The sequence below is a fragment of the Arachis ipaensis genome, chromosome B3 (assembly GCF_059453495.1).
Source record: "Arachis ipaensis isolate K30076 ecotype BB chromosome B3, ASM5945349v1, whole genome shotgun sequence".
Classification (NCBI taxonomy): Eukaryota; Viridiplantae; Streptophyta; class Magnoliopsida; order Fabales; family Fabaceae; genus Arachis; species Arachis ipaensis.
The window spans coordinates 5,176,460-5,194,242 of NC_142438.1; the positions used below are offsets into that span (position 1 = coordinate 5,176,460).

General features: G+C 29.1%; 1 protein-coding gene and 1 long non-coding RNA gene across 4 annotated transcripts; one reads left to right on the top strand and one right to left on the bottom strand.

Annotated features, from left to right (window-relative positions):
• The first annotated feature begins 8,089 nt into the window (after positions 1–8,089).
• Positions 8,090–9,345, top strand: LOC107629062 (uncharacterized). Of its 2 annotated transcripts, none has more exons than XR_015907308.1 (3): positions 8,090–8,231; positions 8,529–8,632; positions 9,099–9,345. It is a non-coding gene; the product is annotated as an uncharacterized LOC107629062 (long non-coding RNA). The 2 variants fall into 2 exon arrangements; XR_001617900.3 differs by having other exon boundaries at positions 8,092–8,231; positions 9,104–9,232.
• On the bottom strand, positions 8,626–13,094 carry LOC107629061 (las1-like family protein). Of its 2 annotated transcripts, none has more exons than XM_088508652.1 (9): positions 12,849–13,094; positions 12,664–12,755; positions 12,477–12,548; positions 12,084–12,190; positions 11,854–11,909; positions 11,257–11,425; positions 10,342–10,425; positions 9,826–10,116; positions 8,626–9,589 (listed from the first exon to the last, which is right to left on the bottom strand). In XM_088508652.1, exons 1-9 carry the CDS (start codon positions 13,020–13,022, stop codon positions 8,814–8,816), a joined length of 1,821 nt encoding a protein of 606 aa, XP_088364778.1. In that variant the 5' UTR covers positions 13,023–13,094; the 3' UTR covers positions 8,626–8,813. The 2 variants fall into 2 exon arrangements, with proteins under 2 accessions (XP_088364778.1, XP_016187238.1); XM_016331752.3 differs by having other exon boundaries at positions 12,084–12,185; positions 12,849–13,080.
• Between the last annotated feature and the right edge of the window lie 4,689 nt (positions 13,095–17,783).

Below are 17,783 nucleotides of genomic sequence, written 5' to 3' on the forward strand. Positions count from 1 at the left end.
TTACAATATTTATTTAATCAATTTAATCAATATAGTGATAATATTTTGTTGGTCTTTTTTTTAAATTAATTCAATAATTATTATAAAAATTAAAAGTGATACTCAACAAATATTCTATTAGAATTACTCTTAAGTTAGAATTTATGATACACGGATACTGATACGGACACGGGACACGACACGACACAGAATACGCCGACACACGAATTTTAAAATCTTATATAACACAGGGACACGCATACATATAAAATATAAAGTATTTTTTAGATAAATCGTAATGATATTTTAATATTTTATTGATATTAAAATATAAATTAAATTTTTTTATTATTTTTAATATCTTATTTTAATTATATCAAGTATTTAAAATATTTTTTGTTTTAATAAATAATAATATATGCTATATCTAAATTTATTTTAAGAATATATGTTAAGAATAAGACTGGACACGCTGACACGTGATGATATTTAGGTGTGTCTAGGTGTGTCTGGAGAAAATTTTTTTATTTTTTATTAAGACACAGTTGGACACAACAGATACGCATGTTGAACCAATATCGGTGAATATTGTGTCCAAAATGTGTCTGACACGCAGACACCACAATTCAATGAAGTGTCCGTATTTCATAGGTTCGAATTTTGTTTTTTTAACCATCTATTGCTACTATATATAATATACGTAGTTCAATAATGTTGCCTAGTGTAGATCATTAGAGCATAACAGAAAGAAAGTGTAAGTATTATAGTAATTGTACCTAGTAAATAGGGTAGAACATTCTGACCATTATTCATTTTTTGAACAATCCAAAGCATACCCGTGACCCTAGAGAGTTCAATGAAGAATAACAACTTACCTCCTATAGTTTTCAATTATATATATTGATGGAATATTATATATTGACATTTTTTATGCACATTTAAAGTGATCATTTCTCAAACATATATACCTCATAATTCTCTTTAAATAAAGACACAAAATGTTTTGTATATATGTTATTTAAAGAATATATAAAAATATTTATTCACTCTATAAATAATTTAGATAATAAAATTTGAGAATCTATATGTGAATATGAGGAATTCGAAAAAGAAAAAATTAAATTGTAAAACTCAGCTCATCATGCATAATAAACATGTAAAATTTGTGCAAATACACAAGTTTTTTTTTTTTTTTTTTACCAAAGATAGGACTCGAATCCGCGACCTCTTAAATGAGTATGGAGAGATTATGCCATTTGAGCTATAACTCATTGGTAAAAAAATTGATCATCTAATATTTCTATTATGTAATTTGATTAGATAAGTATAGAGATTTTAATTTTTTTAATAGCATTATTAGAAAAAAATATTTTTAGCGGTCGTTTATTTTATTTTTAGCGACAATTAAAATAATTGTTAATTTATTTATCGACAATAAGACATGCATTAGCCGTATTATGTTTTGTCGTTAAAATAAAGGTTTTAACAGTAATTATATTGTCAATAAAAAATTTTTTGATGACCACAAAAAATATATAATTATCATTATAACATATAATAATAATAATGACAAATAAATAATTATTACAAAAACATAAGTTAAATAAAATATACAGTAATCATTATCTTATTATTATTAAAAATTTGCAACTAATAATATATATGATGATCCATCTCAGAAATATATAAACCTTCTAGCTATGTCTAGATTCCATTGTTGAAGGAGTCACATTCAATCATATCATTCATTCATTCATCACTTTCCTTTCTACTTTCCTTTCTTACTTTGAAAATTATGAGGAAAGTGACACACAATAATGGTGGCTTTCTAGTCTTCTAAAAATATATATAGCATCCCAAGCAAAACCTAATTAGCCTTTGATTTTTATCTCACAATCAAAAATCATGTTTGGTAACTAATTTAGGTTGGTTGAGTAGTGGTCAACTCACTCGTCTATTTAAGTAAGTGTCGGAGATTCGAATTCCGCCTTGTGCATGCAGCAACCTATTGATCAGTGACAGACTTTTAAATAGAGTTTAGATCCACGACAAATTAATTCTTGACTTATCGGATTAAAAAATACCGTAAGCAACCAAAATAAAAATAAAAAAAAATCATGTTTGGTGGTCAAAGTCTACAGGGAATCCTCTATGCAAATACATGATCATATATTATCACTAGTGCCTAAGAATCCAGAAGGGTCCAAATAGATATTCAATAATGAGAAGATTCTATTCCAAAATAATATTACCAGCATCTTCATCAGGTTTCAGCTTATATATGCAGTGTTAAAATGGACAACATATGTTGCATCACATGACCTATCTCCATCTCCATGTGACCCACTATGCATTCCTTTTTAGAAGAGAAAGTTTTTGTCTTTTATGCTACCAAAGCACAAATCTAAATGCATAACATGTGAAGATCATCACCATGTGTCAACTAATTTAATAAATTTTTAAAATAAAAATGAAAAAAAAAATAGAGATAGAGAAGATGCATGCCTCCAAAAAGCAAACTATATATTATTGGATTAATTTACTAAAAGGGAAGGTTTGAAAGATTATATATATATATGAGGTTAATTTTTATACATGGCCGGCCAGTGTAATACGTTTTATACTGTTATATAATCATAACTGTTTTTTTTTTATAATCATTCATACGATTAATATAAAAAATAATTATTTTTATTAATATAGTATTATATGATTAGATACATATATAAAATATATAAAATAGTTTTACGCTGATAGTGTATCAAAATTAAATTATATATATACTTAATAAATCAAAAAAATTATGACTTTCGATAAATATAAACTATAAAAGTATACTAATAGGTAATTTTGAAAATATTTTTAACTTCTCAAAATAAAAATATAAGTATATAATCTTTTGAATTTGCTAAATACAAAATAAAATATATAAAAACAAAAATATCTTTAAAAATTTTTACTAAACTAGATTTTATATCGATTAATGTTTTATAGGAACTTAAAAAATGGGATAATTTGTGTTTACTTCATGATTTCTTTTTCCATCCTTTGAAATAATTTTAAGACTTATAAACAAAAGGTTGTTATTGTGAAGAGAGATATAAACAAAATTTAAATATTAATTATTTTCCCCACCGTTAAACTTCTGTTCAAGGTTGTTAGTGACATTATTATTCAAAAGGACATGTAATTATAATAATGATGTCTTTCCAATTTTTGAGTGAACATAACGAAGTTTGGATTTTTAAAAGAGATGTTAATGTGGACTAAAAAGGACTAAGCATTTGTTTTAGTGATGAAAATATTTTTTTGCTGAGCAAGTTAAGTATATTTTGTTCTTTTGCGAGAGAAAAAAAAAACGAATTGGTGAGCTAATTAAGCATTGCCTATATATAGTTTTCAAGAGCTTAGAAATTGAGTTGTACTATATTATTCTTTTTTCTTTTTAGACAAGGAGTTGTACTATATTATTCCTGAATGTTCCATGTTACAAGATATTTTGCAACTTGCTAAAGAACACAACGGTAAACCTAATATTTATTCATTTATTTTTGGTAGATGGTAAACCTAAGAATTAACAACTAATGTATGTGTCAATACATATATATATAAGATTATTATTATTATTATATGTATAGTATATACAATATTGTTTTAAATTGCTAACTAGACAACAAATATTCGTATGTAATTAATTTGTTAGGTAATTCATGCATTGATTAATTAAATAATTTTAATAATGTGATAACATATAGTAAATATCTGTTGAAGAGAATATTTTAATATCAATAATTCATCAACATTTTAATAAATATATCATCCTTTTAAGGGAATTGCTCATTAGTGGGCAATGAAACAAACGATTTTTTTAATACGAGTAAAGTATCGTTTTTATCTCCAACATTTGGGATAAGTCCTATTTGTGTCCCTAATGTTTAAATCGTCTTATTTGTATCCTTAACGTTTATAAAAATGATTCAATGTTATCCTACTATCAATTATACTAACAAATTAGATTATATTTTTCAATTATTTTCACTTAGATGTATTCATTCTCAATTAGGTCCCACTTGGATGTGTTCGATTTTAATATTATATCCACTATTTGTGTTTTGATTAAATTATGTCCTTATAAAAGTGAATTACGTAAATGTTGTAGGAATTAGTTTCAACATTTGATGAGCTATTTTTCGGAGTAGATCATTAATTCTATCTCAGACATTTGTATTCTAACTTCAAGAAGAAATTTTTAAAACTCAAACTAAAATGTTCATGATGTGTAATTGACGGCAGAATAATATTGAATCACTTTTACAAACGTTAGGGATACAAATAGGACGATTTAAATGTTAGAGACACAAATAAGATTTACTCCAAACGTTGGGGACAAAAACGATACTTTAATCTTTTTAATATTAAATTATTAAGAGTGAATTTTCTAAAAATAATCTCAATTATGTGTTATAATCTATTGTGAGTTTTTTACAAAGCGTTAATGACATTTTGTCTTTTCATAATTAAAAAATATTTTATTATAAAACGTCTGTTGTTATCATAATATTATAAAATACTAAAATAATTAAATATTTTCGTATTTTACGTTAAAATTATTCATATATAAAAAAATTAGCCGAAATAAATCAGTCTTTTTCCTTGTTTTATTCCTTTCTTTTTTTTTAATTTATTTTTAAAATAAATTTAAAAGGAAAAATTGTTGGTGGGGTTGTGAGTTTGATGTTTCTACCTTAATAAAGTAATATGAATGATAGGTGCTTCCTGCTAAGGAGCGTCTCATCAATATACATGAAAAATTCACCACCGAATCTCAGCCAAATAATGATGAAATTTCACATGCAAAGGACAATACCTTTAATCTATATACATATATCATGAATTTCATTTTGCACCTAAAGTCATGGATTTCTTATTACTTGGATTTCTTATTCACCACTCTTTTTCTGTCAAAAAGGTCCCATTCATCCAAATCAATATACATAGTTTTTATAACATACTTTATCTCCATTTTTTAAATTAAATAATTACTTACATACACATATTAAGTTAACATAACTTTATCTCCATTTTATACTATTAAAGTTGTGATTATGATTCAATTTATTGAATAGAGTAAGGTGAAAAGAAAAAACAATATTTCATCCATCCATACATCTAATAATTATTATTAGAGTAAATGCCATTTTCGGTCCCTAACTATTTGTTCGATAGATTTCTCTTCCCCTAAGAAATCTAAATATCCAAATCGGTTCCTATTTACTTTGATATATGTACATTCCAGTCTCTATTTACTTTGAGTAAATGCCCTTTTCGGTCCCTAATCAAGGACATATATAAAAATAGATAGGAACCGATTTGAGTGTTTAGATTTCTTAGGGGATGAAAAGTTCATTGGACAAATGGTTAGGGACCGAAAATGGTATTTACTTTTATTATTATTTTCATCATACTAATATTGATTATTGATGTAATAAAGAAAATAAAAAATAAATAACGCATATTTACATGATTGTTCTTTATTGGAAGTGCGTATTATTTTAGAATAAGACCACAGAATTGTCAGAAGCCGTAGGTCACAGTGCATGTTCCTTTCTGGATCTTTTCTTTGAAAAAACTAAGTGTGATTCAAAGGATTAAAAGGTTAAAGAAGTGATGGTTAGTGGAGAGAGTGCTTGAAAGGCAAAAGAATACAAGAGATGGCAGCATCATAATATATTATTATTATTATTTTTAATTTTTTTACACCTAGGAAAGACAACAATTTTAAGTCAAGGGTTGGAGGGGAATTAGAAAATTATGGAAGTGTAGTTAAAGGTGGTAGGAAAGGGCAACTTCACAAGCTTCTCTTTTCCTCTGAATGCGTATCATAGGTTATTCTATGTTTATTACTATTACTAAGTACTAATAACTTGGTTTTACTCTCATATATACTGACACTGTTTTTCTTTTGGGTCTCGTGCAATGCAAAGAATGCATGTTAATCCTCGTAATAATCACTTGTTCGAATTTAGCTTGATACCAAGGCCTCAATTTTTGTTTCATTTATAATTTTTATGTATTAAATAAAATAGAATTAAACTAACATATATTTCAAATATATATGATAAAATCAGTAATGAGTAAATTACTATTTTTATTCATAAAAATTAAAAATGCTGACAAATTTACCATAGAAAAAAGAAATTATCAAATGTATCCATCAACAATAACATCTGCTTATCGAAACTATTCAATCGTTATTCAGACGTTGACTCCGTTAATGACTCTCCCTACGTGGCACATTATGGCGTTACATGGCTTAGAGGGTCTTCATATGTGACCTGATGAGCTGTGTGACCGTTATAATGAACCCTAAATCCTAAAATTTTTTAAATTTAAAACTTTTTTCATCTCAAACACGAACCCTAGCCTTAGATTAACAAAATTTTTCGAAGATATTCCAATATCAAGGCGTAGATTCTTTACCCCATCTTTGAATGGGAGTTGTAGTGTATCTAGAAACTCAATTTTAAAGCTGGTGCATGATAAAAAGTTCAATGGGAGATGCTTCCGTGGGTTGGATGTGACTTTATTGCAGTCGGAGATGGCAATAAATCATAGGAGGTGATTTGTCCGCTGTCCCAAATGGAAGATATACCCTTTGTACATTTTGTTTTATTCGAAGTGAATATATTTCCGATCTAAGTTTTTCTGCCATTGATAGACTTCAGACTGCAGCTACTTTGTATAGGTAGACGAAATCGAAGATCAGTAGGAGGGTTTGAGGAGAGCTTTTTCAAAAAGAAAGATGCACGAAAATGTTCTTGAGGCTGAGGTGAAGATGCTCATGAAATTAGGAAATATTGAAGCTGAAGTTAGTAGATTTAGGTGATTATCGTCTGCAGCTAACCTACACAGAAATGGATGGGATGTAATGTTTGAGTGAAGAAAAAGAACAATTTGTCTCTCCTACGATTCTAACCTTTGTTTTGTGAAACGCGCTTATTTTTTTAAATAATTTTTTAACTATCATTTATATTTTTTTTTGGTAGATAACTACCATTTATATTTTAATACAAAATAAATCACAATTTTCATGTATGAAGACTCCTAAACCACGTAACGCTGTAATGTGCCACGTAGGGAGGATCACGAACATAGTCAACGCCAAATTAACGATTGGATAATTTTGATACACAGATATCATTATTAATGGATACATTTGGTAATTTTTTTCTTCTGTGGATAGATTCGTTAGCGTTTTCAACTTCTATCGATAGAAATAATAGTTTATTCATTATTAATTAAAAATCATTATAAAAATTTAATTTTAAATTTTTAATATATTTATTAAAATAAAAAATGTAAAATTTTTTATTAATAATAATCTTAATATGTTTCAAGACATATGTTAGCTAAATTCATAAAAATATAATAAATAGTTTCGTTAAGTGCTATCTTACGAGTTGTAGAGTTAACTAAGATAGATATGTTTTTTCTTCATTTTCCCATAGTTTTTTTCTACAAACTTTTTTGCTAATTTTGTAGACCTAAATTAGAATATAAGAGAAGAGAAGAAAAATAACGAAGGAAGAGAGAGAGAGAGAGAGAGAGAGAGAGAGAGAAGGGAGAGAGAGAAGGGGGGGGGGGGTCGCTACGATTTATGGTATTTCAAGTTTCACGTTACACAGCTCATATTGGACCCATGACCATGACCCATCAACCCCAGAATAATTCTCGATTCTACACTTCTTTACTACATGCCCAAAAAAAAACATACTTCTTTAATATACAATTTTTTTTACAATTAAATCTGTGTAAGAAACAAGGATATTTTTAAAAAAAAATTATGTAACACATTGACATTCATTTTGCTGATTTTAATGGGTTTTCTTTTTTTTTTTTTTCCAAATTTTCATGTTGCAGTACAAATAATAACGGGAAGCTGTAGTACAAAGTTGTACTCTCACAGAAACTGGAACATGCCCTGTCCCTACTTCACGAAGCTAAACACATAAGTACTTGGTTGTAGTACATGTAAATATGTAATATAAGCCAAGAAGTACCAAGTTTGAGGCTATATAAATATAGCCACTGAATCATGTTGCATAGAATCATCACATTGGTATAACATGATTGAATGAATATTCAATGGTCCAATTTCATCAAACACAAGTATCTAATAGATGTGGAGGTAGGGGTGTTCTACAGGGTCGTCCTGAGACCACATGAGGTTCAAGGGTTTCAGATTATAACAGGCAATCATATATTCTCTTGTTCTTTTTTACTTGTGACTGTCATCAGTTGGTACATTCCTAGTTCGGTTTTAGCCATTAATCTCGATTATGTATATATTTTATGATTGAAATTAATGGCTAAAACTATTGAAACATCAGTATTTCTAAATTACTCGAAACACTTTCTATATTTTTTATTTAAACAAATTGGTTTGTAATTGTACCAAACAATGACAGTAACAGAAAAAAAAAAAAAACATCAGAGTACATGACTGTGGTTTGATCTGAGCTTACATTGCTCATATCATGTGTTCTCAGGTCGCCCCTGCGGGATTTTCTCTACCAAATTACGGGATTGTTTTCAAAGTGTATTTGATTGTGGATGCAGTTCCCACAAATGAAATTGGAGGTAAAATAAAAAGGTACAATATGCTATGCCTGATTGCCCATTTTCTTTTTTCGTTTATAAAGGGGGAAAAAGATAACCCACCCCTTCTAAATAAAAATTTTAGTGAATACTTTAAATAAATGAATAATAATAATAGACCATAACATAACATCACATAAATTAAAGCTTGACAAAGACTAAACAGGAAGCATAAGTTAAAATAAAATCCTTACTTCTGATTTAATGGCTTGTAGCTCTTCTTCCATAACTCTCTTCCAAACTCCATCTACCATAAGCCACCCTTCATCCTCTTCTGTTTGCACTACATTGTTCAATTCACCAATTTCCTCTTGGGTCTCCCTCATCTTTTTAACAGTTGAGTTATCAAGTAGCTTAAGGTCTAAAGTGGCATCTCTCTTGGCACCGTGTTTGATAAGTTTCCAACTGTCTTCCCTTTCGGATACTTGATTTTGATTTTGGTTTTGGTTAATATTGTCAAGAACAGGGAGAAAACCAGAAGAACCGGCAGCGCGAGGCAACATGCCGATAGGACATGGGTTCCATGACTTTGCCAGAGTCCACACTTGTGGTTTTTTAGTCTCGCAATCCATAGCCATTGGATTTTTCTTCTTCATAATCTGTTGTTTAACTGACTCTAGCTTTCTAGCTGCTTCATGTATACATTCCTCAAATTGGGATATATTCTTTGAATTCAATAAAGAGTTATCATCATCAGAAATTTCTAAATTGGACAAACAAATAGTAGAAACCTTTCTAACTCTATCCAACAAAGAGGTATCATCCATCAGTACTGCAAGATAAAGGGCTGAATCCATAAGCTGCTTGTTGCAGAGTCGTGATACTAGAAGACATTTTCGAAGAAGTTCAACCAAAACTCCTTTAGGCATTTTTGATGCTGCAGAAGGGGTTTTGCAGAGAATTCCAACAAGCCATGCAAACAAAGAAGAAAGATGATGACGTTGGTAAGACACTGCAAACAAAGGACATAAAAGTCATGCCACAAAGAAAATAAAATCATGAACCAAAATGCTTAAATAAAACACCTTTTCTTAAGGAGGAAAAAACCATTGTAGTGCAGTACAAAAGCCATAGAAAGTATCAGAGATTGAATGCTTAAATGCAACGCATTACAGGGAAAAGCATGCAACAAATACATCTCCAACAGTACTAAACAATTATTATTGTACATAAAAAACTGCCACTTACCTCCTTCACATTTCATATCTTCCTGAGTCTCAATCATATCAAGAACAACGTTAAGAAGGTTCAGGAGTAATTCTGGTTCCTTGTTCCACAATTTGACTATGATAAGATTCCAATCAGACAATATATTCTCAGCAGTTAGATCAACAGTTGCATCATCTGCATTTTCTTTGAACCCTGAGGAGCTTAAAAATTTCAACAAATACTCCAGCAGCACATGTACAATCTCTGAGGAGAAGGTTGAATATAGCCGAAGAATGGATTTCAAGGACTTTGCAATCTGTTTCTTTGAGCCTGAAAAAGTATGAGGTTGATTAGTGCTTGAATACCCTTTACATCAACAATAACTGAAGTTACACTATCATAAGAAATCACTTTAATTTCAATTAAAGAAACAATTTTTTTGTGATGTACTGCCTCCAACTCTAGATAGTTTTCTTCTTGCATGAAAACATATAAAAAAGGCATACAGAACAAAACGTGTAAACAATATATCATATAGTAAGAATATTAAACCACCTCCAGATCGTGATTTTTGGCTCTTGCCAACCACAAGAGCCAAATGCTTGTTACGCCCAAAAAGCAATTCACCATGCTTCACCCCTTTAAAAGAAAAAATACTCTATCAGAAATTCAGAATATTCCAAACAGAACATTTGCCAGCACAAAGGTATTAATTATTACACACAAATCTCAATCCAAACTAGGCAACTACAACAAACTACAGATAAAATATTTCCCACATGTCAAAACTAAATCAAATATTTCCATTAGGAATTAGGTGAAAGCATACTGAGCCAGAAATATGGAATGATACTTATGTAGCAGCAATTCTTCATTAGTCCTAACAAGACACTGCATCATGTATTAGACATTATTGAGCATTGTCAAGTATATTACACCTACTTCGCATGCTGGATAAAATATGTAGTCATATAATAATTGAGGAACAAAAAGTACAATTCAATCACCATTTATATGGAAAGTATGTAAAACTCCCGGGAAAAGAAAAACAAAGGAATATAGACAGCACTTGTTTCTAGATTTCGAAAACATTTTCTTATTCTTGATGCCAGCTTGATGAGTGAAGAAGTTGGGTCAGCATTTTGGAATTCATGATGAATAAATTTATGAAGGGGGAAAAACAAAATCAAAGAGGCCAAACATATGCTAATTGCTATTCAAGGCAAATGCAGCCTCCATAAAATAATAGGGCAAGCAACTTTAAACCGTCACAGTTTCAAACTAAGCTTTCAACTTTAAATGAATCACATACTTTCCTACCAGGACAAGTTCCTTGTGCATGAATAAAACACCAGGCACGAAAAAATACAAGAGAATTAGATTAATCCTAGGAAGATTTTTACTTAGAACAAAGAAGAGTAGAAGACATTGAAAATCGCTGTATGATGAAAACAAATAAAGCTTACACACGTTTTCCCAATGAAGTGCTAGAATGGGAACTCCCATTGTCTTTCAGGCAGATGGCTAATTCACGAATCTTAGACTTGATTTCTTTTTTTACCTTTGCATTTCCTACACCCTGAAAAGGAATTTCTTTGCTCTGCGGCTCCCAGTAATAAGACTTTAACCAATCAAGTGCCTGAAATTATCAGCAAAACATCATACAAGTTTGCAGGATGGAACTATACATACTAACTGTGAAGGAAATATTCAGTCCGTAAGGGCAGTCAAGTGCACAAGACCAATAAAAGAACAGCCTACAGTTCAAGGCTCGGAGCCCCTTTTAAAAGAACGAAAAAACAATTCTGTCAAGGCCCAACCATCCAACCCAACCAGTGAAAGAGTTAAACCCCATTAATGCTTTCAATCTTTCTGTGCCATTAGCATGCCATCGCCCCCAAAACCCCCAAAATCAAATATCTTCAAACAAAACCAAAAATCCTTGGTAAAGAACATCTAGTTGAATTGTGCCCTATGAACATATCTCCATCTAGTTGAATTGTGCCCTATAAAAGATAATGCAATAAGTGAAGGGAATGACAAGACGGAGACTAACATGAACCTTACCTTAACAGAGGCACTTCGAACAACCTTGAGTGATGGAAGGTCACGATGTGATCCCTCTGCATTTGCGGTCACAGCAACAAGTAAGTGGAAATGCATTACCACATTAAAACAAGACAATATTTGAAGCTTGTTCAACACCACATTTGGAAGACCGCGTTTCACTCATCCTATGATTACAAAAACAAAAACCAAGGAATAAACAACATGTAGAGAGAAGAATACTTGTTTACCATGGCGAATATCAATGAGCATGCGCGGAATACCAATTGCCTCAGCAGCCTCAGCAATTGAAACCAATTCCTTCTTGCGTGTTTTCTCAACACCACAATTCACTAACCTTATATAAATACATTAAAAAAAAAAAAAAAAAAAAAAGCATATAGGAAACTGTCATTTAAATTTATCACTGAAACAAAATTAAAGAGTAAATGCTGAAACCAGTCATTGAAAAACATACAAAATTAGCTCCTCAAGGATTCTATGAATCAATTTGATTCATCACAGTATAAAACATTTTATGAGATAAACTGATATCTAAAAATAAAAATAAGAAAAATACTAAATTGAACCCTAATTCTAGTGTGTAACTGTATATTCCAAAATTAATTAAAATAGAAGCTGACCTGACGATTGCCATGCAATAAAGCATAGAAAGCAACTCCTCCGAGAGAGAAGCTTCATCAGATTGATCCGCTCTACATGAAAAAAAAAATCACAATCTTCAAATAAGTCTTGTAACAATTTTTCCAAAAAAAAAAATATTTCACTAAAACAAATGCATTAAAAATTGGAAACGTGCTGAGGATTTACCTAAAGTATGGATCCTTCTGCTGGATTTCAACGATGGAAGCTGTGACTTCGACGACAACTGGCAAGCAACCGCGGCTTCGCCACGCCGATATCTGAGAAACAGAGCAAACACCGAAAGATACATAGCAAAAGTTAGTTACAAAACGGTTGAAGAAGTTTCGGAGAAGAGAATGTTAGTTAGTTACTCTGTTGAGAGCTTCGGAAACAGAGTGAGGGGAATCGGAGAAGAGAGAGTTTTTGACGAAAATCCATTCTTCCCAGCTCAACCAGGGGACCAATCTTAGTGCACTTGACGATGTTTTTGCGGTGTCTTTTTCTAGGTTTGGTTCTTCTCTGAAGCCAAATAACACTGACTCCATTGGAAGAAGAAGAAGAAGAAGAGTGGAAGCTGAGCTGAGTGAAACGGCAGTGGTGGCTGAGAGGAAGGAGTTGCGGGTTAGGGAGCCTTATGCGGCGGGCCGTTTTGGGCCTTAACTGGACCTTACTTTGGCCCATTATTGACAAAAAAATATATTTATAAATTGTGTTTAACTGTTTGGGCTGTGCTACTGAAGAAAATTTTTTTTTCAGTATCTGCTGAAGTGAGGTGTCAATAAGGTGAGTTGAACGCGTGGTACTGTTTACTTGCAATTGCAGATAAGAACTAAGGGAGTAGCAGTGGGTGTAGGAGTGTGTCAGTTTCTGTTAAATTAATTACTTAACAAAGTAGATTAATTTAGAAGCATGAACACATTATTAAAAAAGATAATATTTTTGTCTATTTTTGTTGTTAATGGGTATGAGCATTTCGTTTCTTTTTTGTTTAATTACTCTGCAGATTTCTATAATTTTACCAAATTTTTAATTAGGTTTTTATACTTTTTTTTTTAATTGGGTCCCTATACGTTAATTTTTTTTTCAATTAAGTCCCTGCTGTGAGTATAACGTTTAAGATAACAGAATATTCTTGGTTAAAAACGAATATTCTTATTACACGAATATTCTTATTATTTGATTGGAGTGGTTAGCTGAACAAACATGTATTTATTCAAAATACCCAAAACACCCCTTTCACTTTATCCCAAAGAAGAAGGGAGATGTCACTGGCGATTGAGAAGAAGACTTCGCCGGTGAAAGAGACAGAGATGGCAGCAGAATCTCAGATCACTGGCGAGGAGTAAGGAGGAGTTCGCCAGTGATGGTGACAGTGACGACCCAGAGGATGACAGTGAGAAGAAAGAAGAGGTGACGAAGAAGAAAGCATATTTTCTGCTCTGTTTCTGGCAAACAGCATAGATGAAGAACAAGAAATCAGAGACAACGCCAGCTGTGCATGCAAGCTTCTGGTCACAGAGTAAATTTTATTTTGTTCTTTTTTTTTTTAAACTCAGTAAATTCTTTTATTTATTATTTATTTTTTTTTTAGAAAGAGAAAGAGACGATGGTGATGGTGGTTGAAGCGGCTAAAAAGAAGAAGAATGGCAACGGTGAATGGTGTTAAGAGCAAGAAGTCAGAGGAGCGGCATAGAAAAGTGAGAGAAGGGCCGTGGTGCTGCTGTATGCAGAAAAAGCTTTCGGTAAAGAGAGATCAGAACAGAAAGACAGACGACACCACTGATGGAGGTTCTATTTCAGCGAAGAAAAAGTTTTTTTTTTTTGTCAACACATTTTTTATTTATCAAGAATTGATTTATTTACTACAGAAAAAACTGTTCTAATTTTTTTTTTGCAATCTGCTCCTGTTTTTTTATGAAGGTTGAGGATCTGTTTGTGTTTGAGTGATGGTTGATGGCTGTTAGGTATAAGGTAGTGATGAACAGTTTCAGGTATTTTGTTTCTGGATTAGTGATAACCGGATATCAATTGGTGTATGATGTATATGGTTGTGTTTGGTTGAAGTTGTGGATTTTAAATTGGGTGCGTGGATTTAAAACTTTTTATGGTTTGGGTGGTTTTGCTCTTTGATTGGTTTTGGTTCGCGTATGGACGGTGAACGATGTTGATGATGATGCAATTTTTTTTTTTTTGTACAAATTAAACACTAAATATATTTAAGTACAAAACTGAAATAAAAAAAATTCAAATTAATAGTTAATTGAGCTTTTTATTAAGAGAGGTTCTTTGACTTTGAGTTATAGGTTTGTGGAAGATGAAATCTGGAAATGAAAAATGGAGAAGAAGAGAAACCTCGGATAAGTCAGAAACATAGAGTGTTTATAGGTGGAAGATAGGGGTAATTAAGTCATTTCACAATTTACTAACGTTTTTTGTGACATTAAACGTTAACAGGGATTTAATTGAAAAAAAAATTAACGTACAAGAACCCAATTGAAAAGAAAAAAAATATAGAAACCTAATTGAAAATTCGGTGAAACTACAGGACCTGTAAAATAATTAAACCTTTCTTTTTAAGGTAGGCTGTTGTGAGAATCCGTAGCTTTGAACAAAAAACTATTTTTCGTTGCGATGATGATAATAATAATAATAATAATAATAATAATAATAATAATAATAATAATAATAATAATAATAATAATAATAATAATAATAATAATAATAAATTTCACTCCACTTTTTTATAAGAAATGTTAAAATGGTATTTTTTTTATTTATAAAATGTACATTCTCTTTCTTATAACTTTTAAAAAGTTTTTTCTTTAATCAATTTTAAATTTTTTGTGTTAACTAATGTTAATTTTATCCATTTTTTTAAAAAAATTATTTTTTTATTATTAAATTTTGCTTACTAAAATACCGTTCAATAAATTATTTTTTATTAATTAAATTATATTTTTATCAAAATATTTTTAAAAAATTTAATAATTAAATTATTTTTTTAAGATACCTTTCAATAATTTTTTAATTATTAAATTTTTATTTTACCAAAATTTTCATTAAAATTTACTTTTATATTTTACTTTTAATTTTTCAATATCAATATATATTATTTTAACATTAAATAAAAAAATATTACCACTATTAATATGTATAACAATTAATATATCTTCATATCGAAAAATAATCTTACCAAGATTTTTTTATTTATGGTTATCAGATTAAATATCTGAGTGTGAAGCATTTAAGGTTTAAGATCTAGGATTTAGAGTCATGTAATTAGAGTTTAGTCATTAGGATTTACAGTTTAGAAATTAGGATTTAGATTTACAATTTAGGGTTGATAATTAGGATTTAGATTTACAATTTAGGGTTGATAATTTGAATTTCAAGATTTAGAGTTTATAGTTGATGAGAAAGAATTTAGAGTTTAGAGTTGAGCAACTATGGTTTAACTTTGAGGGTGTAAGGTCTAGAAATTATGTTTTAGGATTTATCGTTTTAGATTAGTAGGATTTATAATTTAGGGTTTGGAATTTAAATTTTATGATATAAAATAATAACTGAAATAAGATATTGAATAATAGATATTTAAAAGTTATTTTTTTAAATAGTTACGTAAACAAATTTAGTTAATTGATTATTTTTTTATATTTTTACGTTAGAAAATACCTAATAAAAAATTTCATACTTTTTTTATATTTTATCTTTTTTTTTTCATATTTTTACTTTAGAAAAACAATTTATTTTTATTAAAGATGTAGTTTGCGAAAAATAGAATTAAAAAATTGGGAGGCATATATTAGACTTAGATCGATAATAAATAATATATTTAAAAACATTATATTCTTTATGATAATAGTAAATAATAATAAATCTATTGTAATATTTTGTACATATCATAAATAAAATATTTTATTTGTTATGATTAACATTAGATATTTTTATTCTTTGTAAGAGGGATAGAATTTGATATGAAATGTTTGTAAATCAATAATATTATATATATGTATATATGTATTTTGTAAGTATTATTGTAAATAGGTTGTGAGTATGGATTTATGTTTTTAAGTAAAAGGTCTTTGAAAAAATACGGTTTTAAGTTTTAAACAGACTCCTATTTTAGTATTAAATATTTTAAAAGTCGTCGTAATACTCGAATCATCAGAGTGGCACAGTCGAAAACGTAACATTTTAATAATTAGGATGTTACAGTTATCATTATTATAAAATTTGAATTAAACTTTTTTGATGGCGTAGGATGCGATTTACTAAATTATACAATTTATATTTAGGTACCGTAATTGCACCAAGAAAATTAGAAATTCATCTAATGTTTGCTAAGTCAATTCTTAGGTCAAGTGTTTAGGATCTTAGTTGTGGGTTTAAGGTTAGTCAATTCATCTAATGTAAATTCTAATAACTAAACTCTAATTACATGACTCTAAATTTTAGATCCTAAACTTTAAATGCTTTATACTCAGATATTTAATCCAATAATCATAAATAAAAATATATCTTGGTAAGATTATTTTTTTATATTAATATATATTAACTGTTATATATATTAATAGTGGTAATTTTTTTTTATCTAATGTTAAAATAATATATATTGATATCAGAAAATTAATAATAAAATAATAAAATATAAAAGTAATTTTTAACAAATATTTTGATAAAATTATTATTTAATAATTAAAATTTATTGAAAGGTATCTTAAAAAAATCATTTAATTATTAATTTTTTAAAAATATTTTGATAAAAATATAATTTAATTAATAAAAAATAATTTATTAAACGGTATTTTAGTAAGTAAATTTAATGACAAAAAAATAAATTTTTTGCTAAAGAGTATTTTTGTAAAAAATAACTTATTTTTTCTTGAAAAATGGATAAAATTAACGTTACTTAACACAAAAATTTAAAATGGATTAAAAAGGGAGTTTTTTAAAAGTGATAAGAGAGAATAATGTACATTTTATAAATAGAGGAGAGGAAAATATTATTTTAACATCTCTTAAAAGATGAGAGTGAAATTTTCTATTATTATTATTATTATTATCACAACCCAAAATAATTTTTTGTCCAAAACCACAGATTCTCACAACAGCCCACCTAAAAAAGAAACGACATGCCCATACCCATTAACAACAAAAAACATACAAAAATATTATCTTTCTTAATCATGTGTTCATGCTTCTAAATTAATATACTTTATTAAGTAATTAATTTAACACAAACTGACACAATCCTGTATCCGCAGCTACTCCTTCATTCCTTATCTGTAATTGCAAGTAAAACAGTA

Bases quoted from the DNA above. Each gene is read 5' to 3' on its own strand.
- LOC107629061 (XM_088508652.1), bottom strand. From the start codon at position 13,022: ATGGAGTCAGTGTTATTTGGCTTCAGAGAAGAACCAAACCTAGAAAAA. The intron at 10,117-10,341 runs GTGGTTTAATAT...ATACTTTTTCAG, and splicing joins CCAAAAATCACGATCTGGAG to GCTCAAAGAAACAGATTGCA. The intron at 9,590-9,825 runs GTAAGTGGCAGT...CTTTGTTTGCAG, and splicing joins AGATATGAAATGTGAAGGAG to TGTCTTACCAACGTCATCAT.